This window comes from Phaenicophaeus curvirostris, chromosome 19 (genome assembly GCF_032191515.1).
Source record: "Phaenicophaeus curvirostris isolate KB17595 chromosome 19, BPBGC_Pcur_1.0, whole genome shotgun sequence".
Taxonomy (NCBI): Eukaryota; Metazoa; Chordata; class Aves; order Cuculiformes; family Cuculidae; genus Phaenicophaeus; species Phaenicophaeus curvirostris.
Window position 1 is genome coordinate 2,231,697 of NC_091410.1, and position 27,055 is coordinate 2,258,751.

Sequence of the window (27,055 nt, forward strand, 5' to 3'; positions counted from 1 at the left end):
GAAAACCTTTCTTTTTTTTTTTTCAAGAGTTGAACTGGCTTATTAAAGCAGCAGGTTAAACGCTTGTACCAGCAAGGGAATTGGTAGGATCATGCAGAAAGGAGAGAGAGAGAGAGAAAGGATAGGACTTCCGTAAACTAGAATGTCAGAGAATGAACAGCTTAAAAATACAACAATGTGCGCTTAAATACAGAAGCCAAGATTTTACCAAATTCAACCTGAAACAGGTATTTACTGTAAGACAAACTTTATGCTGAATATTTCACTAAAAAAGAAAAATGTCATTGCTGCTGTATTTAGAATAAGAAAAGGCAGAAATGAGCACACAACTTTTCTTTACAATTATGCAAAAATAAGACAGTTTGTGATGTTTTCTGACTATTAATTCCAGTATTACTATCAACCAGAAATCTCCTACCTGTATACCTCTCTTATTTTCAAAGTTTTTGTAGGTAATGCAACAGCATCTACAACACAATCACAAAGGATCTAAAAGAAAACCACCTGCAGACCTGGCAATGCTCGTTTCTCAGCAGCACACACATAGTAACAGCCACTTCCTTTCTGATAACATGAAATTTTACCTGCTGTCTGTGATCGACGACTTCCGAGCAGACACCTTCCACAGTAAGGGTAGTTCCAGTAGTTCTCTACCAACACAGTACTACTTCACAGCATGAGACTATTGCATATCAAACCTATATGTTCAGCTGTAAACAGCAAAGTGCTTACTGATCACATGTTTTTCACTTCCAATTTCCAAGTACAGCTGGCTACTGGTGCTCTGAGTAAACAGTCAGGCTAATCTGGCAATTGGATAAGACTTCAGATCAGATCAGACTGATCATATTTCACTGTTTCACATCCCTCATATAAATCAACCAAGTGAGCAAAGTGAAGGTCTTCATTCTGAGAGCAGCCCTGCAGTGAAGGACTTGGGGGTGCTGGGGGATGAGAAGCTCAACATGAGCTGGCAATGTGCACTCACAGCCCAGAAGACCAACTGTGTCCTGGGCTGCATCAAAAGCAGCGTGGCCAGCAGGGAAGGAGGGGATTCTGCCCCTCTATTCCTCTCTTGTGAGATCTCACCTGGAGCATTGTGTCCAGTTCTGGAATCCTCAACATAAGAAGGAGATAGAGCCGTTGGAACGGGTCCAGAGGAGGCTACAAGGATGGTCAGAGGGCTGGAGCATCTCCCAAAGGAGGACAGGCTGAGAGAGTTGGGCTTGTTCAGCCTGGAGAAGAGAAGGCTCCAAGGAGATCTTATAGCGACCTTTCAGTACCTGGAAGGGGCCTACAAGAAATCTGGGAAGGGACTATTCACAAAGGCTTGTGGTGATAGGACAACGGGGAATGAGTATAAACTGGAGAGGGGCAGATTTAAGCTAGACATAAGGAAGAACTTGTTATGAATGTGAATGTATTAAGCTGAGATTATCCAGTGTTTTTCCTACTTTTTAGGTGTGTCTTCCTTTAACTTTCAAATAAGTGTAGTCTCTGTCCTTATTGCAGGATAAATCTTGGACTGATACCAGGGAAGAAGTGGGGTTGTGTGCATTTTAGTAGCCAGTATATTTACACAAGACACACAAGATGATTATTTAGCTTAGAAGCCAGCAGATTTAGGTTTTATTTGACATTTTCTTTGCTGATAAGGCAGTTGTAGCAATGTGATTATATTTTGTGTGTTAGGCATTTCAGGCAGTGCTATTGTTTTGTTTGCCAGTTTATTCTTGGTTTAAACAGGCAGTAGCATTTTTAAGGTAAACATTTAGAGATACATGCTTCCCTTTGCGTCCTTTAGAACCTCTATAGGACCGGGTATAAAGCAGTTCTTTTTTGTAGATCAAAATCAAAGAAAATGCATAATGCAATCAGATGTAACAATTCGGTTTGAAAGTATTTGAGAGGGGACATACCACAGTTTAAGGTGGCTCTGATATGATAGAAGCTAAAAGTCCTTATTTACCTGGTGTTATGTTATAAAACAATGAAATAATTGCTTTTTGATGAGGTTGTAAATGGATAGGTTGAAAACCTACAGAAAAAATCTAGTATTGTCTAAGTAGATGGAGAAAAACAGAGTTCTTGCAAACAAACACGTGCTTGTAAGAGTCCAGCAAATTAAACATATAACAGAGAACATAAATAACAACTTTGCTATAAAAGCCAAGTGTTCACATCACGTACTGCTGTGGCAGAATTCCACTGTTTGTTCCCACCTGCGAAGGAAATGCATAGTGCTGTGATATGGAGAAAAAGACCCAATTCCACTTCACTCCATTGGATGCCACACTTCATAGAATCACAGAATCATAGAATAACAAGGTTGGAAGAGACCCACCGGATCATCGAGTCCAACCATTCCTATCAAACTTAAAACTTTTTAATTTCCCTGTTTCATTAAGAAACATATTTAAGCCAATTATTTTTTTCTTGCAGGTTAGAGGTTTAGTTTAGATTTAGTTAGTGTCTGTATTTTCACAGGGTCTGGGACACTCTGACTTTACTTCTAGCCTCCTTACCACAGACCTCATCACATGCCATGAGAGGTTACAGTTGCACTTGTTTAAGGGAAAAAAAGAGGGGAGAAAAAAAAAAGAGTATTGTTATGATTTGTAACAAGCCCAGGTACATTCTGCTGATCGCTTGCAGTCTTTAGGGAGCCGTACCCAGCTCAGGGTATTTCTGGGTGAGTGATTTTTCTGTTCTGGTGGTGGAGGTATATGGACATATGCTCCAGTGCATTTATATTGTGTTTCCTTCTGTTTCCTTATCAGCCTTTGAGAAAGGAGCTGGGGGATATTTGGATAGAAGGCTGGAGCTGACATACTTAGGGCACTGTAATAAGGACTGTTGATAACTCCCTGAAAAGGAAATGAAAATTATGTTTATAAACCAACCCAATGTGTATTTCCAGAGGACTCGAGAGAGAAGCAGCATGCAAGAAGAAATGGTAACTACAGCCAAAGTGCTTCTCTTTTTGTCAGAAGAGGCTGGATGTTGCTTAACAGAAAGCTGAACTCAAACCTCTGCCAGACATCACAGAATTAGAGCAGAATGGTGATGTGACAACTTGGAACTGAGAATGTTAACACCACAAAAGCTATGTCATCAAAAAACCAAAACAAAACAACAAAAAGCCTGTTGCTGAGTGACGTTAAAATGTGAAGGTGTTGATGTTGAGAGCTGATGCAAAAATGAAAAAAAACCCTCCAAACCCCCAGCCTCCCACACCTGTAGGATTTATATATGGATCCTGTATTCAGAAAACATCATATGTTAGAGTCCATGCAGCCACCAGACTTGGTATATGGAGTGGGAAAGCAGAACAGAGAAGATGGTGATGTTTTGTAGTCTCCTCACCCTGCGAAGAGGTCATTAAATGAAGTAGAACTGAAGAAGGCAAAGATTTAGCTGCAATATTTCTCCATGAAGGAGAAGGGAAAGAGTGAGTTTTGCAGTTCAGAAACAGAACAGTCAGAGCTCAATTCCTGATTGGCAAAAAGTGGATGCGAAAGAATGCACAAGTTTGTGCAAATTTGTATCCTTACATTTAAGTATTTGACCAAGTTGTCATCTAGAGCTAAATTATTTTATGCAAATCATAGCCTAGATGAATAGGTTCTTAAAACATAACATTTTATTTTTTTCTTCATTCTTTAGTTCAGTTGAGTGGAGGATGATTGTCTCAGGAGAAGGAATCCTACCCGTTAGCAACACGAGAGAAGAATAGTGCTTGCCATTTAATAGTTATAGAAATATTCACCATGTGTCTTTATATTCTCATTCTTTGGCTTTCCCATGTCATATCCCTGCATTTCAGCATCAAAGAAGTGTTAGCAAGCATCATCTGTGTTCCATTGTATGGTTGATTTATGTATCATATCATGGCCAAAGTAAAGAATGAACAAACAGATTCGCCCATGAATCCAAGCATAATATCCTATCCATGTTGTGGGGAATGCAGAGGGCACATAGGCACTGATGAAGACCATAGAAAGGTTTACATGTGCAACCATCTATTTGGGCTGGAATACATGGATTATTTGTCTGAATGTAGAGTCACTGAATGTGACTTGCAGTGTCTTACATAAGGCAATGTATTGTAGTGATTTGAAAAGTTATAAGAACAGGTAGTATGATACTTGAAGCCCTGGAACAAAATAAGAGTGTGGAAAGTCATCTCTGTAACATAATGTTAAGCGAAAGTTTACAGACGTAACATCACCACTGTCTTTCAACATGCTACTTCATTCCATGTCAAGTGTCTAGAACTGGAGAACTTTCTTATTGTTACCTGTGTCATATAAACACACCTGCCTTATCTGTGAGTCTTAAGCTCCAATGTGATATAGTCTCTATAATCAGAACTGCTTGCAAATGTGCTTCTGAATACAGCTGAAACCAGGGAGTGGAAATAGTGGGGTGTTTTATTAATGTTTCTAAAGCTGGAACCAAGCTCCTTTAAAGAACTAATTTAGTAATTAGTTTACTTGTACTACTTCAGCAGTTAGACAGAAAAGTCCTTTGGTAGAGAATCCCAGTGCGCACCCTCACATCAAGTGTCAGTCACCTGTCATAAAAGCTTTTCTTTTGCACCATCTGCAGAGGCAAGCTGTAACTGCTTGATTTCTTCCATTTCAGTGTGAGTGTGTCTGTTGCCATTGAAGAATATCTCACCCACCTCTGAGTCAGGAAAACCTACTGTCCAATTTCCATCTTTGTGTGTTTTTCCCTTGTCTGTTCTGATGGCTTTGGGTTTTTTTTATGAAAGCCTTCCATTTTTATCCTCTAATCCAAGCATAATTTCCTACATTCAGATTTGCATTCTTGATGCTTGTACTATCTGGAAAGTGGCCAAGAGAGGTGTTCTACTGCAGTTGTTCTTGAATCTTGAATGAGTCTCAGCTTCAAGATTCATCACTTGCTCAAGCAAGAAACTAGAGCCAGCTTACCCATGGGACAAGTTATCAGCTAAGCTAATTCCAACCTCATTAGCTTCAAAGACATCTGCCATGGATTTACTCTAGGGAAGTCTGGTAAAGGAGCCTTTGCAGCTGCATATCCATCCTGTTTGGTTGCCAGCCCAGAGACTGTGCTGCATTTCAGGCTGCCCTTGGAAATGCGCTCAGGCCCCTGTGAAGGACCTCCACGTTGAAAAAGCATCTGCTGGTGGCATCCAAGAACAGAGTATTCTGTTCTTTTGTTGCCTTCCCCATGCTGCACAACAGCCCTCAGTCCTGCAGTTACTTCTTGTGAATTCTTTCAGCTAGCTTTCATGATGGCAACATTTCCAACATTCTAGTTTCTACAAAGCAGAGTAGTCCTGTCTCCTTGTTTTAAGAGAAACGAAGACTATGATGAGATCCATAGCAAAAGCAAAATTGGGATTAGAATAACAGAATCATAGAACAGTTAGGGTTGGAAGGGATCTTAAAGATCATCTACTTCCAACCCCCCTGCCATAGGCAGGGACATCCCACTAGATCAGGTTACCCAAGGCCCCATCCAACCTGGCCTTAAACACCTTCAGGGATGGGGCAGCCACAACTTCCCTTGGCAACCTGTTCTAGGGTCTCACCACTCTCATGGTGAAGAAATTCCTCCTTACAACAAGCCTAAATCTGCCCCTCTCCAGTTTATAACTGATCCCCCTTGTCCTATCACCACAAGACCACCTCTCCAGCTTTCCTGTAGGCCCCTTCCAGGTACTGGAAGGTTGCTATAAGATCTCCTTGGAGCCCTCTCTTCTCCAGGCTGAACAAGCCCAACTCTCTCAGCCCGCCCTCATATGGAAGGTTCTCCAGCCCTCTGATCATCTTTGTAGACTCCTCTGGACCTGTTCCAACAGCTCCACCTCCTTCTTATGTTGAGGATTCCAGAACTGGACACAATGCTCCAGATGAGGTCTCACAAGAGAGAAACAGAGGGGCAGAATCCCCTCCCTTGACCTGCTGGCCACGCTGCTTTTGATGCAGCCCAGGACACAGTTGGTCTTCTGGGCTGTGAGTGCACATTGCCAGCTCATGTCGAGCTTCTCATGGACCAGCACCAAGTCCTTCTCTGCAGGGCTGCTCTCAATCATATCATCCCCCATCATGTACTGAAAACGGGGATTGCCCCAACCCAGGTGCAGGACATTGCAGTTGGCCTTGTTGAACCTCATGAGGTTCTCACAGGCCCACTTCTCCAGCCTGTCCAGGTCCCTCTGGATGACATCCCATCCTTCCAATGTGGCAACTACACCACTCAGCTTGGTGTCATCTGCAAACTTGCTGAGGGTGCCCTCAATCTCGCTGTCAATATCACTGACGAAGCTATTAAACAGCACCGGTCCCAGTACGGATCTCTGAGGGACATCACCTATCATGGATCTCCATGTGGACTTCGAGCCATTCACCACTGCTCTCTGAATACAACCGTCCAACCAGTTTTTTATCCACCGAACAGTCCACCCATCAAATCTATCTCTCCAATTTAGAGAGAAGGATGTTGTGGGGGACCATGTCAAAGGCTTTACCGAAGTCCAGATATAACACATCAGTTGGTTTTCTGGTGTCCACTGCTGTGGTTACCCCATCACAGAGAGCCACTAAGCCAGTTATACAGGACTTGCCCCTGGTGAAGCCGTGCTGGCTGCCATTAATCACCTCCCTGTCTTCCATGTACTTTAGCAGAGCTTCCAGAGGACCATGTTCGAGGGCGTCCTATTGAGTAACTCCTTGAAGAGCTGGAAGTCTGCTTTCCTGAAATTTAGGGTCTTGAATATACTCCTTGCCCGTCCTATACCCCTCTGGACCTTGAACTCCAGCAGTGTGTGATCACTGCAGGCCAGGCTGCCTCCAATTCTAATGTCACTGATGAGTTCACTTGTGTTAGTGACCATCAGGTCCAGTACTGCATCCCCTCGTGTGTGACTCTCCATCAGCTGGACTAAGAAATAATCTTCAATGCACTCCAGAAATCTCCTGGATTGCCTACGGCCTGCTGTGCTACTTTTCCAGCATATATCAGGTTGGCTGGAGTCCCTGAGTAGGATGAGAGCTTGTGAGTGTGAAGCCTCTTGTAGCTGGAGGAAGATTTCATCGGTTGGCTCTCCTTGATTGGGTGGCCTGTCGTATACACCAGCCACAAGGTTCCCATTGATTCCTCGGTCTTTAATTCTGACCCACAAGCTTTCAACCTGTTTGTGGCTACGCTTCAATGACAGCTCTTCACATCCTACCTCCTTCCTGAGATAGAGGCAACACTTCCTACCCAGCCTGTCCCTTCTGTCCTTTCCGCCTGTAGTCATCGATAGCCACACTCCAGTCATGGGATTCATCCCACCAAGCTTCCATGATACCAACTACATCATAACTTTCTAGTAGCATGGTAGCTTCCAGCTCCTCCTGCTTGTTACCCAAGTTTTGTGCATTTTCCTAGAGGCACTTCAGATGGGCTGCTGGTCACATCAACTTCCTAGTGGACCTTTTATTACCTATCAGGTGTTTTGGAGAAGTATCCTCCCTGACACCTACTACCTCATGAGCCTCCCACCCATCTCCACAGGATAATTATTAACACACGGAGTCCAGCAAGAAAGATTGCTGGACTTTGCAACTGCATAAAAAGGGTGAGGGTGAGAGAGGGAACACCACTTCTGTTTGCAGAGAAAGATAGAAGGACTTCTTAGGTTTAAAACTATTTGGATTGAAAACAAGAGGCATTTGTTGTCTAGCTCTATTCCATATTATGCCTTTACTGATGGAGCACATAATTCTGTCAAGAAGGTATGGCTGATGGAGAGAAAAACTGGATTAATCCAGGGGACACAAAGAAATCATTTGTAGAGGGGGAAAAAACAGCAGGCAAAATAGACTGCAAGTGTTAGAGGCAACTCCAGAGCCTGCGTGTCAGGAAAATGAAGGAGAGTAAAGAACAGGAGAATATCTCCATGTATCTAAGGAATGAAAGTCCAATGACATTGCACGTAAAAAGCAGTATGGATTCTTTGAGTTGTTATACCAGCAGGTCAGCTACTTATGGGCACTTAACACGAAGTGACGTCAACAAGGACAAAACAGGACCCTGCTCTACAACTGACACTTTGTTTTGACTGATGAGAAAGAATCTGAGGGACTTTAAGAAGGACTAGCGGCCAGAATGAATTCTTTGATTCATCTAAGGATAACTGGCTAAGCAAATGCAATCAGGAGTGGAGAGAAAGGGTTAAAACAGTCCTGTTCATGCTAAAAAAACAACCAAAACATCTTTCCTCAATTCAGGCTTAAGGTTCTTACTTCTTCCATAGCAGAATACAGATGAGTCACAGCTGTTTGGCATCTGGTGCACTGCTACTTAGTAAATGTGCTCTCTTTGTCATCAGACATCTCGGAACAAACAAACTGGAGCAGCCACATGCAGTTCACTGGAGAATGGGCATCCTGCGTGCTTCCTCGTGTGCTTCTGGGAGTGGAAGGCAAGAACTAGAGGCTTACAAGCAGTGTCTGCTTACCTAGGCCTAAGGAAACACATTGTTCCTTACTACGACTATTAAATTTTGAAAGAGTCTAAAAGTCTAAAAGATTTTGAGACGTCAACTCAAAGTAAGATTTCTATGATGTTAACAAATAAAAAATGTCTTTCAGTTAGAAAGGTAGAAAAGCATCCATTCTTCTGGTTTATCAGAGAGGTCTCATGTTTACTGGATGACTAGGAAAATGCAGCTCTTACTTAGCTGCAGTATTTTGCAAATGGAAGATGAAGCAATTCTGATGATGAAGCATTCTGTTTATTTTGTTTTGAAATGCAGAAGCATTTGACCATATGAAGCAAATTTTATGTATGCCACATATTCAAAACAAAAAAAAAAAGTTAATATATTACTTTTGGCATCCAATTGTTATATAGTATCACATGGATGAAATAGCTCTGTTGAAGCAGCTGTGCGAAGAACTCAAATTGGCTTGTTCTATTCCTCTCTGATAAACCCCTCGCCTGCTTGGAAATTCCTGTTTTTTCCAGACCTCAGTTTAGTAGAGTTATTTGGCAATCTGTCATCTGTCACAGGCACACGCTCACTCATTTTCTTGCAGCTGTGGACATACACATTTCCATAAAAATCTCTATATATCCACTTATAAAAGATCAGATGCAAAAGCTCCAAACCTGCGAAAGCAGGAAAGAACAACAGCAAAGCACAAGTAGCAGTTCTTGAGAAATAAGACATAAAAGTGACATTTACCTGTTCTCCCTTCTAAAAGGAGCATCAAGTTTTCACGGTAATACAAGCACATCTATCGAGCGCATTTGAAATCAATACATGCCAGCTCTGTAACAGTGCCCAATACCAGCGAGAACAAATGTTTCTCCTAAATGCAATATTTTAAAATGAATCAACAGCAATAAATATAAAGATCTGGTCAAAAGATATGCAAACAAACAAGCTCACGTAGATGTACAAACACTGTAAAATTGCACATGATTTGCATACGTAGGCTATATCTGGACACATGTATAATCCAGGAATGTCATTATTTTTCAATTCCTGACAATTAGAAGCTCTGAAATAACAGTAAATGTTTAACACCATTTAATGCCAGTAAAAACACACATAAAATGTTAAGACGATTCCACAGCCTAACCATGATAAAGCCACAATATCCTTGCTCTTAACAGAAGTGGAAGAATATTTTCAAGCATTGTTAGAATTCTCTCCCCCATCCCACTCCGCCTGCAGAGCCCTGCACTGAGATCAGTGAAGTCGTACTGCCCTTCACTGAGATCAGTGAAGTCGTTCTGCCCTTCAGAGCTGCAGGAAACTGAATTAGTGACTAAAATATTCTTCAGTGATGTTTTCAGACTTGTCTATACAACTCTTAAATCTCAGATTCTGATAAAATTACTTAGTTCTTTCTCTCAAGGAACCACCCACATGTAGCAGATCCTTGTTAGTATTCTCATTTTCTCAGATGATAATTCTTGTTCTTTATTAGAGGACCAGTGGCGTAATTCCTTGGTAAAGTACCACAAATTCAGACAGGCACAATAAAAATACATTTTAGAAGACAGTTACAGAAGCTGTCCCTGAATAAGGGTCTGGTTGTGCACAGCAGTTTTAAAAACCAAAACCTGTTTGGTTTATTATCATTATAAACAGAGACGAAAAATATTACTAAGAAACATTTTTGGGTTGCTGATGTTGGTGACTGCCAACACTTCTACAGCACCAAAGCTACCAGGAAAAAAAATCAACCAAACACATCAAACAAATACCAAATTGAAATAAAACAGCCTCCAGAATTTATGAAGCAGTAGCAGAAACATGCAGAGGTTTTAGAAAGAATTATCCTTGTAAAATTTATCATTTGTTTTTATACAGCTCTCTGGTAACAGGACAAAACCAACAGAAGATGGTGCTTCAGGTGTTCATCAAAGCCCTAGATGCAATACAAAGTCCCAGTGTCACACACAGGGAACATCAGTCTGCCTTCCTGCAACATAAGAGAACTAGTGAGCTTGTAATTTCACCTGTAACTTTGGAAAGCTTGACTAGACCAGCAATTAGCAAGTTTGCGGACGACACTAAGCTGGGTGGAAGCGTCGATCTGCTGGAGGGTAGAGAAGCTCTGCAAAGGGATCTGGACAGGCTGGACCGCTGGGCTGAGTCCAACGGCATGAGGTTTAACAAGGCCAAATGCCGGGTCCTGCACTTGGGGCACAACAACCCTAAGCAGCTACAGACTAGGAGAAGTCTGCCTAGAAAGCTGCCTGGAGGAGAGGGACCTGGGGGGGTTGGTTGACAATCGACTGAATATGAGCCAGCAGTGGCCCAGGTGGCCAAGAAGGCCAATGGCATCTTGGCTTGGATCAGAAACGGCGTGGCCAGCAGGTCCAGGGAGGTTATCCTCCCTCTGTACTCGGCACTGGTGAGACCGCTCCTCGAATCCTGTGTTCAGTTCTGGGCCCCTCACCACAAGAAGGATGTTGAGGCTCTGGAGCGAGTCCAGAGAAGAGCAACAAAGCTGGTGAAGGGGCTGGAGAACAGGCCTTATGAGGAGCGGCTGAGAGAGCTGGGGTTGTTTAGCCTGGAGAAGAGGAGGCTGAGGGGTGACCTCATTGCTCTCTACAACTACCTGAAAGGAGGTTGTAGAGAGGAGGGTGCTGGGCTCTTCTCCCAAGGGACAGGGGACAGGACAAGAGGGAATGGCCTCAAGCTCCGCCAGGGGAGATTTAGGCTGGACATTAGGAAAAAATTCTTTACAGAAAGGGTCATTGGGCACTGGAACAGGCTGCCCATGGAGGTGGTTGAGTCACCTTCCCTGGAGGTGTTTAAGGCACGTGTGGACGAGGTGCTGAGGGATATGGTTTAGTGTTTGATAGGAACGGTTGGACTTGATGATCCGGTGGGTCTCTTCCAACCTGGTTATTCTGTGATTCTGTGATTCTGTAATTATAGATCGAGGCCATATTAAAAACAGAAACAATGCTTGCCCTCCCAACAGAACAATATCAGCCCCTAAAAACTAGAAACCATCCCAAAACCAAATGCTCTTTCTGTGCCTAGAAACACTAAACACAATCAGGTCAACTGGTAATCAACAATCCTAGCATCTTAACAGGCCTTTTGTTGACATTCTCACCACTGTATACAAACACATTTATTAAGAGAATCTTTAAGACTCCCAGGCTGGCACAAGTGAAGCCAAAGAAATATTAGGCATTTGTCTTCATTCGGGCTTTTTAATACTTGTAAGTACATCATCGATAGTGAAAAATATATGTATGAATACTAACACTTAATATACCAATTCTAAAAAATTCTGAGATGTTGGAAAAAAAATACGGTATTTTGTTTACTGTCCTGAGATTGCAAATCACACTTCTGTAATTAAAACAAAAGCTGTCTTCATCTAAAGAGGGTACTCAGATGATTAACTGCAAGACTAAACATTTCTATCAAATAAAAATATTTAGTAGCCTAGATTAAAAACTCATGGTCCCGGCTTTTTTGTTGATATGCTTCCTGGTCTCAGCAGAAAACCAAACCCAGCCCCCTCTAACTTCCCCTTGTCCCTGTTCCCACCCTCCACATTACCACTGCCCATCAATACAGTACTCCGAAGTGCTCTTCTTAGAAATTAATCTAGAAAAAGCAGATGATCTTGTAAACTCATAAATTCACACTATAGTAAAAAAAAAAAAAAAGGAACAGCTACATTTTTCAACACGTTTGTAGATAAATACTAACTTAACTTCCGTATTCACTAAACCATCAGGTATCACATCACATCACACAATTTAGCCTGGATATCTGTGCGTTAGTGCATGAAACATTGGGCAGCTTTCAGTTAATTTGCAGGTAAATACCTCAGCCAGGCAGATTCTCACTTGATGGTCTGGCACAGACATACTTCTATTTATGGAGCAGCAGTACAGGAGGCTGTCACTGCCATAACCACCAGGAGGTTATTCTCCCTCTGTACTCGGCACCGGTGAGACTGCACCTCGAATCCTGTGTTCAGTTCTGGGCCCCTCACCACAAGAAGGATGTTGAGGCTCTGGAGCGAGTCCAGAGAAGAGCAACGAAGATGGTGAAGGGGCTGAAGAACAAGGATTATGAGGAGCGCTTGAGAGAGCTGGGGGTGTTTAGCCTGGAGAAGAGGAGGCTGAGGGGAGACCTCATTGCTCTCTCCAACTACCTGAAAGGAGGTTGTGGAGAGGAGGGAGCTGGGCTCTTCTCCCAAGTGACAGGGGACAGGACGAGAGGGAATGGCCTCAAGCTCCGCCAGGGGAGATTTAGGCTGGACATTAGGAAAAAATTTTTCATGGGAAGGATCATTGAGCACTGGCAGAGGCTGCCCAGGGAGGTGGTTGAGTCACCTTCCCTGGAGGTGTTTAAAAGATGGGTGCATGAGGTGCTGAGGGAGATGGTTTAGTGATTGATACAAACGGTTGGACTCGATGGTCCAGTGGGTCTTTTCCAGCCTAGTGATTCTGTGATTCTGCTAACACAAAGCTGTCCTGCTGTCACAGGACTGAGAACATGGCTCCCCTGGGCTTGTGTTGATCCATGAGGTTCTCCAGCCCTGGAATGGGACCGGCTGTGGCTGTGCACTTGTACAGCACTTCCATTCACGCTGCAGATGTACTGGCCTCTTTCATACTAAAAACTGCTTATGTTTTATTCCTAACAATTCAGCACATGCCCTGCCACAGCAACAGTTGCCATGAAGACTAGAGCTATCTTTTTCACTAAGGAAAAGGTGGAATTGTGTTCTGCATTAAGATGCCTGCACCTGATATCGACTACTAAAGGAGACTTTGAGCTTCACCTACCTTTAATAGAGAATTTGAAACTACAGCACTAGAGAAAACACACTTGCTACTGAGGCACATAATTTCTTCCTTCCTCTCTGTTCTAAAATTATCCACATTACCTACTCTATGAAAAAAGCCCAAGTAACCTTAGGTTTGAATCACACACAGAATGTGTCAGATTCTTATCACAGGGTTGTCACACACATTTCGTGCTTCTGAATAGCCTCACGGGTATTCACTGCAGACACTGCTTCAGCCATTTGAGGAATATCATTAGGCTTTGCTTTTGTCATCTTAGCAATGCTCCAGCTGGGTTAAGTAGCATCCTGTATTGTACAAAACCACAAGAGGACAGACCCAGTCACTAGTACTTGATGTTAATATGCTCACATTCCATGGCCATGGCTGTATTATAAAAGCCATGAAAAAAGTGAATTTAAAATCTGGGAGAACACTGCAATTTTTTTTCTGCTTTCATTTCTAAAAACCACCTTTCTAACCCTGAATAGTAACCAGGCCTGCAAAGCTTCTTCTCCTTCCACTAAGTTATATTTCTGTTCATTCTAAACTTCCCATGGTCTCCAGAAGGGCGAGGGATGCTCCTCCATCACCACCTACTCCTGTTAAACTGAAGATCAAAATTGTTTATTTGCAGAAGAAAATTCTATCAATTTTCCCTCACTAAGACCTGGTTCTTCACATAGCTCTGCCAACACAGGGGAAAACAGGAATTTATTGGACAAGGCAACAGCATCATCAATATTTGAAACGTTCTATTTGAGATAAAATGAGCTATAGCTTAAATTCTTTAACTTCTGCAAAATGTGTATTTATAGGCATGCCAAGCAGCGTTGTCAGCAGCAGAGATGTCCCAGGTCACCTGCAACCATAAGAATTTTAAAGAAAAGTGGTCTGAAGGGAAGAGGATAACAATTAATGATTTTATAATTTGCAGGAAACAGCTACCAGTTCAGTTCTTGAATAAAAATACATTACAATTTTGGGGAGGATTGTGCTTTAAATACAGTCTGAGCTAAAACAATTAAAATACAAAAGGACACTGAAAATCACTGCAGTAATGAAAGGGTTGGCTGTTCAACACTTTGCAAAACAAGGAGGCAAACCGAAACACAAAATCCATAAAAAGATTTTAACCTACATCTTTGTATCAATAGACACAGATCTTACAAAAGAGAGCACTGAGCCTTCCAGCATCATTATTCTTTCAGCTGAGAGGCAGAACCAAGGCCTCACAAAAGTGACTTTGTACAAAGTAACAGAGCCATAGACCACAAAAACTGCTTTCGCTGCTGCCCAGCGTGCCGACAGGAAATAGTTACTGCCTTGAGCCTTGATCTGCCCACGTGAAGTGGAGCTTGCTGGCTGACCACAGACCGGCCTCTGTTCCATTTGTGACTGTTAACATCTGCTTTTGCAGAGTGACAAATAATTTTATGCCACAAAAATAAAAAAAGTCTCTCCTCCTGCCTCCCGAGGTTGGTGGCTTTGGTTTGTTCATGTTAAAGTGTGCACCCTGACACCGTGATTAAGAGAGCCTGCTTTACTCATAGGTTAAGGTTTAAATTCTTCTGAAAGATGCCATTAAGATGGAATTCAGGTTAGGCAGGAAAAGCTCACATTGCTGGTCATTACCTTCTAAAATCAAGTGGCCAAAAAACTGTTGGCAGTTGATATTATGCATCATTTGCAAATATCAGAGGTAAATGCAGCCACAGTCCACTGGTGTGGGCCACTGACAGGAGAGGCAGCTGTGATTCCTCTAATTGCTTGGTTCATGCCAACTAGAACAAACCTCAGCTCCAACATCTCACACCTGAACAAGTGAGGATACAGATGCACCAATGGACACATTCAACATGACTTGAATTTCAGTTCCAGGAAGAAACATGTTTGAGGACAGAACAGCAGCACTATCACTTGAAAACTCAACTGTCCTGCTCTTTCAAGCAAGCCACCAGGGATTCTAAGAAGTATGTGAATATGAAAGACGTGGATAATCTCTGGGGGCATGGCCACACTACCTTTTGGACTGCCATCAAGCCTGGTGTAAAAGGAAGAGAAGTAAAGAGAAACAGAGATGACTAGACGCATCGGCCCTGGCCCACCTGCAGCACCATCAGCACTGCTGCTCTTCACAATCAGCAAAAGTAGAAGAGTGGAAACAAGTAATTAAACACCAAATACTTGTCAGTACACTTCTCAACGATTTTTCCAGGACTGGAAATAATGTGACAAGGCTTTCTTGACTGACTTCTGAGCACAGCGCAGGTAGGCTGTCAGCTGCATAGGGGACAAACTAGGCAAAAAGAAATCTGTTGTCCTTTAGGTTAAATGCCTGGGAAATAGACAGAAGGAAAGCATGGTGATAAGCAGAAAGCCAAACATGGTCTGTTTAATGTCTTGCTGAGGGATACACTACATTCAGGTCCACTGCAATGCCTTCTTTAGCTCTCTTTCTTGCTTCTATTATAATAATGCTGAGAATTTCCCTGCAATTTCCCAGATGTAAATGATGCAACAGTGCTTCATGCTAGTTTGGATGCAGTGTTACTTTCCTGGACTGGCAGGGCTCTAAATGAAGCATGTCGAAGTGTACTAGCACCCGTACCTCAGCAGGGCTTAGCAGAGGTCTGTAAACTTGCAGTCTGGTTTCTCCCTGAAACATTAAAACCTGTTTAAATGCATTGCCAACCTGATGCCCAATTTGCCTCCTTTCCATGCAATTTTAACTCAACAGATAGATCATTTCATGAATGCAGCAGCTGTTTTCTCCCGAATACCAATATGATTATCAGTCTGCTACTTTCTTGCACTCATTAGTGGTGACATTTAAATTTCTTCATTAGAAACTACCACTAAATTTGCTCCTTCCAAAATGAATGGGCAGTGAAATGTGTAGTGAACTTGTGGCTCTTTTGTGAAACATCAGGGAAAGACAGAACCTTTTGGGGCAAGAGATAAGAATGTAGTAGGAAAGTGAAGGCTCCTGAATGCTTTCAGCATTGAATGCTGAAGAGTCAGAACAACCTATTGCAAAAGTTTGCAGTGGAAAACAGCAAAAAGCTTTAGGACACACAAAAGAAAACAGAAAGAAGACATGGCCATACAGTCCAAAAGTTCCTCAAAATTACACAAAGACTAATAGTTAGGTTTCAGACAAAGAAAAGCATGCCTTGGATGTTCAAAATAAATGTCAGTTAAGGTGATAAAAAAAGTTAGTATCACTGTAATGTGATGTTCAGCACAATCTTGGATCTGTTTTAATGGCTTTTAACAGAGAACGTGGGCATGCCTTTCCCTCTAGAGAACACACAATTCTGCTGCAAATGTGCTTCAGAAGGAGAGGGGAAGACAGATGGAGAAAAGAATGAAGAACGTGAACTTCAGATGAGGTAAAAATCAGAACAAGACACGCCAAGTACATCTACTGCCAAAGGCTGCTTGTGGTAAGTGGCTGCAGAAGGAACATTTTTCCAACATGCTGCAGTCTGATTTAGAAAACAAATACCCCCAAACCAAACAAAAAACCAAACAAAACTATGTACATCTTAAGAGTTCCTGCTTAAGATCTGAACTCCCAATCACATTATTTTGTCTTGTTACATATTCAGGCAGCAGCAGATGCTCCAGATCTAGAGGAAAGGAGGAAGATGAAAAAAGTATCAGGAATACATTACATCAATTCAAAGCTCTTGCACTGTAAAGACAATACAAGAGATGACACAAGGCATAAACACTTTCATGTAAGAAATGGCTATACTACAGACACTTGATCTACACTGACTATTTCAGTGCACTCACAGTAATGCAGCTCTCTAGTAGAGTTGTGGCTATATTTGCATACAAGTTGTAGGTAATTAAGATGTAGCTATGAACTATGCTGATACAATCCACTTTTATACAAGGGAATCCACATAAGGGCTTTCAGTAGCACATTCTGGCATGCATCACACCCCTGGTTAGAGAGGTGAAACAACCCTTCTAGCAGCTGAACAAGCTAAATTATATAGACAGCACACTTATTTGTCTTTAGTGGCAGAAAAACAAACCTCTCCAAAGCGATGAAGAAATAAACAACTAAAAGTTGAACCATTCTTTAAATAGAACCATAGAATCCTAGGATGGTTTGGGCTGGAAGGGGCCTCAAAGCCTATCCAGTTCCATGCCCATGCCATGGGCAGGGACACCTCCCAATGGACCAACCTGGCCTTGAACACCTCCAGGGATGAGGCAGCCACAGCTTCCCTGGGCAACGCAGGCCAGGGCCTCCGAGTGCTCAGTGTGAAGAATTTCTTCCTAACGTCTAATCCAAATCTTCCTTCTTCCAATTTAAAGCCATCCCCCCTTGTCCTGTTACTACAGGCCCTTGTAAAAAGTCCTTCCCCAGCTTTCCTGGAGCCCCTTCAGGTACTGGAACCTGCTTTAAGGTCTCCCTGAAGCCTTGTCTTCTCCAGGCTGAACAACCCCAACTCTCTCAGCCTGTCCTCATAAGGAAGGTGCTCCAGCCCTCTGATCACCTTCATGACCTTCTCGGGACCCGTTCCAACAGTTCCATATCCTTCTTATGTTCAGAATTCCAGGTGGGATCTCAAAAGGGGGGAGCAGAGGGGGAGAATCCCCCCCCTCTCCCTGCTGGCCACACTTTCTTGATGCAGCTCAGGGTACGGTTGGCCTTCTGGGCTACAACCACACGTTGTCTGTCTCAAGGTTTTGTCTTAGTTTGTCTTTATCACTTCACAAAATAAACATAATCCTGAGATGAACATGTTTGTTACTGTATTTATTTCATTCTGATATTTTGAGGGTTCATGTAAGCCAAGACTTAGATAAAATAACTGTAGTCCTCCTGGCATGCTGAGAAATTATATGCCTGAAAATAATAATTCCTTTTATTACATGAATTTCTGCACACCTATCTTTTACATTGACAGGTACGCTTAATATCTACTCTGCTAAATTCAACACTAAGTTCAAGAGCATATGTGAATGGAAAACTTTGGAAAATAGTTCAAATTTGTCTAACAAAAAAAACGTCTGGGAACATCTGCTTTCAGTAGGTCTGGAAAAAAATCACTGTAATCTGCAGCAGCTATGAAGCCATAACACTTTGTTTACCAGCACCATCAGCATTTTCCAGTTTCGCTACGACATTCTTGATACGAAGCTGCTGGGTTTACATTTCTGCTCTGCCACTTCTCCCTGTGCTGAGGGAACAGCCATTGCAAGTGGTGCAAAGGTGAAATTCGCTCACATCGCAGAATCCACCTCATCCAGAGTGGCGGCAGAGCACCAACAGTGACACTGAAGCCCGATGCAAGGCCATTTCCTTCCCGGTTGCGCACCCTGCGCGTTGCAGCCGCACAGATTTCCGCTGAGGCCAGGCTCGGCCATCCTTGCACAAACCACAGAGCACGTGCTCGCTCCACCTCCTTCAAACATGGTCAGTCCAGTTCCCAGAACATGAGCTGCAGACACAAGCACTGCTTCCAGAGGAACTGGACATGCTAATCATAGAATTATAAATTGGTTTGGATAGGAAGGGACCTTCACAACCCTCTCCAGTCCAACACCCTGCAGTAGTAGGGACATCTATAACTGGATCAGGTTGCTCAGAGCCCCATCCAACCTGGCCTGGAATGTTTCCAGGGACTGGACTTGTATCATCCTTAAGATCATGGAACTGCAATACACGATCTTAAGGGAAATACCTATTCTTTATGAAAGAGCACACACTGCTCACAGTTACAGCTGATCCAAGCCAATGCTCTGAAAAGCTCTCTATTATTGTTTTTTATTTGCATAACTTCAACTCCAGAACTTCCGTTCATGATCCAGCCAGCCAAAACTGTACAGCCAGAATACAAAAACCCGTGGCACAGTTTCTCACACTTGCCCTAAGGGGGAAAAAAATACAAAACCTGGATTAATCACTAGATCTGAATGCTTAGAGCTGTCAGTCTTGACAGTAATCTGTTTGTTTTACCACATGAAGTTAAAAAAGCCTCAGACTTAATAGTGTAACTGTTATTGTTAATACTTCAAGAGAATATGGTGGATGTATATATTTTAAACTTCATCTTCCTTAACTAGTCAAAAAAATCAGACAATCAAGAACTACTGCCAAGACAAATGTAGAACACAGCAGAGTGAGGGCAGTATAAAAATATATGCAGAACCAGAATGCTGACTGTGAGAGACCAACCTGCCTTTAGACTCCCAATCCAATACGGGATATGATGCTTCCTTATTCACATACTCTGTCACTCCAATTACTATGGAAAGTACAGAGCTCTCCTGAAAATCTGGCCCAGGACTTTCAACACTAAGGCCACAAAACAGAAGTGATTTTCCAATAATAAAGAGCCTATGCTTAACTCATGCTCATACACAGTTTATAAACCATGAAAAGATGTTCAGTGCCCAGTTGAAAGAGACAAAAAACCACTTTTTCCTATACATAAGGGTATAACAGGGAGCTGCATTGCATTACAAATGTTTTAGATCAATAATTTTTATTACAGTAAAAGCCACCGTAGAATTATTTCCCTTTTTTGTGGAACCAGCACTTTGATTTTCAAATTCAAAGAAGTAAAATGACAGGAGGTGACTTGTGATCTGCTCTGGGCTCTCATATAGGGAGAGCCACATGAGAAATAAACATCCCAAATTAGTCGGAAACTTGCAGTTGGAATAGGCTTTTTGATCTGTAAGAAAAAATAAAGTTACAGCTACTTCAGTCTCACTGATCCTTTTAAAAGAAAACCTGGGATTTGTCCTTATCTGTAGGTCAGAATAATGCTTCCTTACACTACCAAAGGCAATGAGAAAGAAGCCCAAGTGAAGCACAAAGAACATTTATTTATAAGCTGGCGCTTATACGATAAATAGGGATGACCAAACACAAATAACTGGAAGGCTCAGACACTGGAAGTTGTTAGTTGGTTCTAGCTATGTCCCTAACTTCAGTTCCTCATTAATAACCAAGACCCAATTTTATTTTAACTTCTTACCCTATTTTTCAAAGTAATTTTCAGAAGTACTGGGGAGCCCTAAATGTCAATAACAGTTTGGGAAACAAATGATGCATTTCTGAAAAGGCAGTCCTGGGCAATCTTTCCTCACACTCAGCACTACTTGTCTATCTCAACATCAAAAGCCTCCAGAAAAAACAGATTTTAATGTGCAAACATGTTGCATTCCATATTGGTATGATTAATTCCTTATAATACAAGAAGACATCATCAGCTGGAAGAAATCATAGCTCAAAGCAGAGATAAACTGTCTTCTACCTGCTTAACGTCAATATCTGCCAAAAGCAGTCCTGCCATCCATCACACTGTAAGACTGCATTCATCAAGAGCTTTTTGGAATAAAGCTAAAATTATTCAACTTCCAAGTTGTTTTTATACTACATTAAATGATTCTGTTCCATTTAAATATTACTTTGTATTATGAACCACATCAAAGCCTTGTTTAAGCATGCAAATTATCAAACATATAAAAAGGAAAAATCCAAGTTGTTCAGCACCACTCTCTCCTCTACCGTGTCCCTCTGAACTGATACAAAATCCCTAGCACACAAAGTAAAACCTGTGCACACTGTTGAACTACTACAAACCTATTTCCAAATTCAGAAGCATTTGACCCTGAGTTGCCTTCACACAAAGCCTCACTGGGAAGTCCTCATTGTGCTTGGAGCTCACAGATGTGGGTAAGCCACTTCTCATTAAACTTTCTAGAACTCCACAAAACCCTCTGACGTGCATTTTGAAACATAAATACAAACACTGTCTGGCTTGTGAAAGTGGGTTTCATCCTCCTTCAGAAGGAAAAAAGGATGAACCACAAAAGGCAGGGCCAACTGTTTTTTTCTCATATACTGTATCTGCTTCACCACATACGAACCAGGTTCTTTTGCTTGGGAGAAAAAAGTCAGGACTTCACTATCAATGACAGTTCTTTAGATGGGTGAAGGAAGAGGAAACAGTGACCAAAAAAAAAAAAAAAACAGGAAAGCATTGAGTATCTTTTTATTGAAAGACAGCAAATGCAAACAAGCCATTAACAGTGGAAAATATACGAGGGCAGAAGGATATTAAATAGCCTTTTCATCTTTTACTCATTCTCAAGTAGGAAAGCCTCACACTCTGTGCAGCTTTTGCCTTTACTAATACAACCTGACAGCAGGCACTGCGTATGTCGACTCTCAAATTGCAACCTCAACTGTTAATTCAGTTCTGACACACTGAAAACCAACACTGGCATGCGGAAAACTGGAATGTTCTGGTCTGCAAGTAGACAAAACAGATGCTCTAAGCCAGAGGATTCCATCTATGGCTCACCTGAAAAATTCATCCTACCTGCACTTTGCTTCTACCAGCTTTCTACAAGGAAGTTGCCTATTGAGATGCCTGGTGACAATGCAATATTGAGTATATGGAATTTATGGAAAGGTCCAGCCATGTTACCAGAAGAAGCTGGTAGCAAGTCACATGCTCCAGTCAGCTAAAGGGCAGGATCTATTTCCAAACTGAATATTTGTAGTAAATGCTGGTTTGGAGCATGACCTTCTATCTAATATTAACTAGATCTCAAATGTTGGAAGACTTTAGTAAGTAGACAAGCACAGCTTTTAAAGCTACTACCTCAATTTAACAGGCATTTGTGATACAGAAAATTGAAGTTCAGGTAGCCCAGGGACACTGCTGGTGAACACTATGGATCACTGGAGAAAGCTTCCAGCCTCATCCAACACACAGAGCTGGGAGCCAACCTGCCAAGCACACTGTGTACCAGGGAGTGATGCAGACACCTCACAGTGGAACAGACATACCGAATCAACAGGTTTTGTTCAGATCATCTTTTTCGTAAGCGAGGACAACCCAGCCTCACCAAGCCACCAGGCCTCTCATATTCGCACGTGCCTCCTCATACAGTGCTCTGTTTGCCCCCTGTTCTCTGAGTGAGCAAACACAGGAAAGCAGAGAGGTTTCTGGTCTTTGGGAGAGAAAAAGGGCATGGTTGGTGGAAATGTGCTTCAGTGTGAACAGAATACTTCACAGGCTGTTTGTGAGACTGAACTCACCTAAAAGTGTTAAGATATGGATATGAACAGTCAGCAACAATCCTTAAAAACTCCTTTTATAAATATTTGTGCCATTAATCCAACCCTAAAACCATGTAGACATTTTCACTTGCACAGCACAGTAAAATTCCCAGTGTACAAGAGGGCTGCATGACCAAACATCAATCACACTTCAGGCACAATTCAGACTTGGATATCTTGTAGGATTAGTTTTGATTTAATTTTTTTCACTTACTCTGACATCAAAACAGTCAGTTCTATTGATTCATTTGTTCATTGTCTTCCTGTTGCTGTGTTCTCTGTTTAATGAACAATTAAAATTACCTATCATTTTTCACTATTGGCCAGAAAGACAGCAAGCCCACCAGAGCACATACACGTGTTCTGAGGCTTATATTAGCATATACAAGTGTTTTATCATTTATACAGAAGATATCCTTAAACAAGCAAATACTGATCTTTTCAAGAGTAGTTCTCTCATCACTATGCTCCCTTTGTACTCTCACTCCCCCTACTCTCTGGGGTCCATATTCTGAATTTCACGCATACCATAAAGGGTCTTTGGAATGTTACAGTATAATTGTTAAGAGACACATTTAATGGATCAGTAAGCATCAAGAGGCCAGTGTTAAGGGAAAGGAACAGTTTAAATGCTAGAAGCATTTTGTACTGAATGATATTCTCAGCATGAGGACAGAGGAGAGATATTTGATCCAGAACTCTGGTATTGATTCAAGCGATAAAAACCAGCGGCCAGCGCCATGGCACACAGAGCCACCAGCCACCTAAGAAACCATCGATTGCCACCCACCTCTCAAGCTGGATCTCTGTCACTGTCCAGCAATCAAAGGCTACAGAATATTATGTGATTCATAACATGAATATTACAATGGGGATTACACGTTCTTGATAACTGGCTTTTATTTTAATTAGGTGCCTCTCTCCCCAGTGCGGAGCACAAATAACCTGGATGTGCACGCCACAGAACTGCGACAGGGGCAACTGGAAACAAAGCCAGGCACTTTCACTACGGGAAACTGCTGAAGACAATATGCTGTAAATTAAAGCAAATTTTCCTGAACCTGCTGATGCACTGCTCCTCTCCAGAATTCTACAAATCCATTAGGAAACGCCCTTCATTACAGTTTTCTCGGGGCTTACTTACTGAAAAGAGTTTCAAAGTGCGCATCCAAAATAAAATATAAAGTGTCCTGGGGGCAGGGGAGTGGGACAAATCAAGCCTATCCTTACATAATTGATTCCTATCCTCATTATTAAAGGACAGCTGAGATGGGTTTTACTTCTCCTCTCTACACTTTTCTAAGTCAAGGAAAGGCACAAGAATTACTTCCCTACCTGTATTTCTGATAGAAGAATGGATAGCAAGGTAGGTGCCTCCAGAGCATGACTGCTCTGGAAATCAAGCAGTTCTTTTAGCTCCAGAAAACCAAGGTTCCCACAGCCTGGTGCCACAGCTGAAGCCTGTCTTAGGACTGGGCACCTAAAACCTCAGTCCAAGTGAATTCTACAGTGCTTAACAACATACGGATTGCAGCTGTTGCAGTGCAATCTCTCCTTGCTTCATAATTCCACAGCATTTTCAGTTCTTTAAGGAACTTCTGTTTCTGCGTTAAATTTGGTGGAGAACATGTAACAAGCTAAAAAAATTAATTAGGAACACATAAATGGGGTTATTCCATAAATCGCATTTTATTAATAAACACATGGACAAGCAACATAGGTTCTGCTATGCAGCCTTTGAGTTCCAGTCTCAGTGGATTTTCCAGAATTCCTCACCTATTCATAGATGTGTGAAACTAAATCCTATGTAAAAATAATGGATTGCACAGGTTGTTTGGTTAAAGCTTTAAGAGGTATCTGTAGGCCTGTGAGATTGCAAGGGACTTCCTAGGTAACTCTGTTTGCATCCTGCTAATCACAAACACTGCACTAAATCATCTCTTCTGGAAGACACCTATCCCCTCTTAAAAGGGGTTTTCTTTTTCCATACCTCTCCTTAAATAATATCAAAATTGGGATTTTTTTTTTAATTTACAGCTTGATTTCCCATTCAGTGGCAACTTGTACAAAGCACTTCAAATTGTGTAGGACGAGTTTTAACTTCCTCAAGATTTTCTTGCTTTTCTTTTCAATAACACATTGATCCAGATGTTGCTGTCAGAGAAATTCACTCTTTTAAAATAATTTTAAAACATTCTAAACATTAAAAAATTCTAAACATTCTCTGGGTAACTTTTTTCTGTAACTACTTTCTTTTGATGGATTATTGACTATTTTAAAACAAGGCCTATGGATTACTTCTGTGTTACCACTGCCAAGCCCGTAAGAATGGCTTCGGGGTGAGGGTAATAGGGAATGTAACCCAACAAAGTGTACAATGAAGTCTAACAAACAAGGGCACATTAAACGTTTCAGCCAGTGAAATCCAAGAAAATCAAGAACAAATATCTTCCTACCACTGCATCACAAAACCCTGCCCCAAATACTTGCATCTTAATGCCTGCTGGGATGGTTTCTGGTAACCATTGATTAGATTCCTTATAATTCTCACAGACGCATTCCTCCACAAGCTGGACTGATTTCTCCCCCAGTTTAACTTGTTTTTGCTGAAGTCTGTTTCAGTTCAGCACTGGTTGCCTACCTAATGAAACAACCTTGCTTTGTGCCAAAGCAAATCCTCACTTGCACAAGCTGCATCTCACTCACAAACATCATGATGGTTACTGCTTGCAAAATTGTGATTTTAAAATACTTTCCAATGAAACTTCAGCAGATACAGAGGTGGTCAGTACCTCACCTGCAGAATGGGGGGTGGTGGGGGGGTGGAGAGCATTCTCAAGAAATAATTCTCTCCTTTTGTATTTAAATTTGTATTCTTTTTAAAAGAACAACAGAAACTAACAGTTAGAATATGAAAGAGTTCACATTGAACTACATACAGCAGTGAGGAATGTAAGGCTCCCTGTGAACCACAACTTGAAAGCCTCACTGTCGCTCAGTGTGAAGTCACCATTGCTTAATGATCCCATGCACCTTGAACTTGTCTCTTATTGAAAAAACCAGCCTTTAAATATCAGAAAGTATAACAGTGGTAAGTTATCGACTATTGCTAACAACTGAAAAATCCTTCTAAATGAACCTCTGGCTCTATTTTTCTGCTGTGCTTTCAGTCACAGATGAAACAGCAATACCTGTGTAAGGAGCTGTTCTTCAGTCAGACTATTGATCCAACGAGTGTACCGTTCTGTAGAATCCAGTGGCTCTCTCCGAACTTGGCAACCAATAATCTAAAGCAAAAAGAGACAAATCCCTTGTGTAAACTGCTGCACGCCCACGTGGCAACAAGATCATAAAGCATTCAAAACATGGGAACTCCAGGAATTCAGATTATCTATATAGTCCTTATTAGCCCCCGCCTTGTTCATAATTTAATATAGTTGAATATGACATAATATGTCACAGTTGCTCTGCTCGAATTTTAAATAGTTACAGACTTTCAAAGGCCTCTAGAAAGCTAACACTGAGAAGTCTCTTTACAATAGGTTCAGTCTTTTGGTTGAAATTTTCAAAGGGAAGTCATCCAAAGGCAGGTATCTAGAATGCAAAATTTCAACGAAAATATTTAACATTTGGCAAATGCAAATTAGAACTTGGATAACACCAGACAACTGCAACAATACCATCACTTATAATACTGTGTGATACTCAAAATACATTTAAAATAAGGAAAACCACATCTGTATTCTGATTTGTCTCATTCATGGTAGAACGCTGTAGATACCCCATTGTGATTTGTTTGCTGAAGTACTATAGAGCAACATTTTCTTCTCTAATGTGGTTCCATAGCTGTACAGGTTAAATATGAACCTGAGTATTGTGGATACCTGTTGGCATAATAAATAGCTTCTAACTGCATCAAAAAAGCCCCAGAATATTAGAAGGATTTCATATTATCTGTAACTGCATAGACACACATTGCATTTTCACACAAAACCTGAACTGTTCACAGATCTCTGGTTAGAGAGGGGAGAACCCAGGAGTATGGCTGTACAGAGCTCTGCTGCTGGTTGCTCCCGATGGTCTGCAGCTTACCCGAAACCACCAAGGTACAACAGGACTTAATTACTTAAGCAAAGTAAGCTGATACTGATTCATACCAACCACTGAACTCCTGTCACAGCAAAACTGCCTATTTCTCCCTCAGAATTTGCTGGGAACATCCTGTTCATAGAGAATTAATGGCAAAGTGTAGGCACCAGCATTTCTGAGCAGGATCTGCAGGTAATCAAGAACAGCATGGAAAACTTACTTAGTTTATTTTCCACCCCAAGAATGCATAAAGAATTCAAGTGAATACACTGAGCAAGTTCAAGCCTTTTGAATGTCTCTATTTACAGAGCTTCAATCTCCTCATGTAAGCAGTCAGGCTAGAATCCTGCATGCGCAGTTTTGACTGCTTTTAATGTGGAAACAGAAATACCACAGAGAGATCTTGCTGGGTTACTGCTGGCAATCAAACACTACAATTTAGAGTATGATTAAATACAATCAAAATAAGAAAGATGGGGAAAAAAGAAATTATGATTTGTTTCTCCAATAAGAATAAAACAGAATGTGTTTGAG

The 27,055-nt window shown here is 41.7% G+C and overlaps 1 protein-coding gene across 1 annotated transcript in view; it reads right to left on the minus strand.

The window, feature by feature from the left end:
* B3GNTL1 (UDP-GlcNAc:betaGal beta-1,3-N-acetylglucosaminyltransferase like 1) overlaps positions 1–27,055 on the minus strand; it is a 125,141-nt gene that overhangs the window by 68,380 nt on the left and 29,706 nt on the right. The window contains exon 6 of the mRNA XM_069872357.1: positions 25,624–25,719. Within this exon, the coding sequence (XP_069728458.1) occupies positions 25,624–25,719 (96 nt within the window). The remainder of the gene's footprint in view (positions 1–25,623; positions 25,720–27,055) is intronic.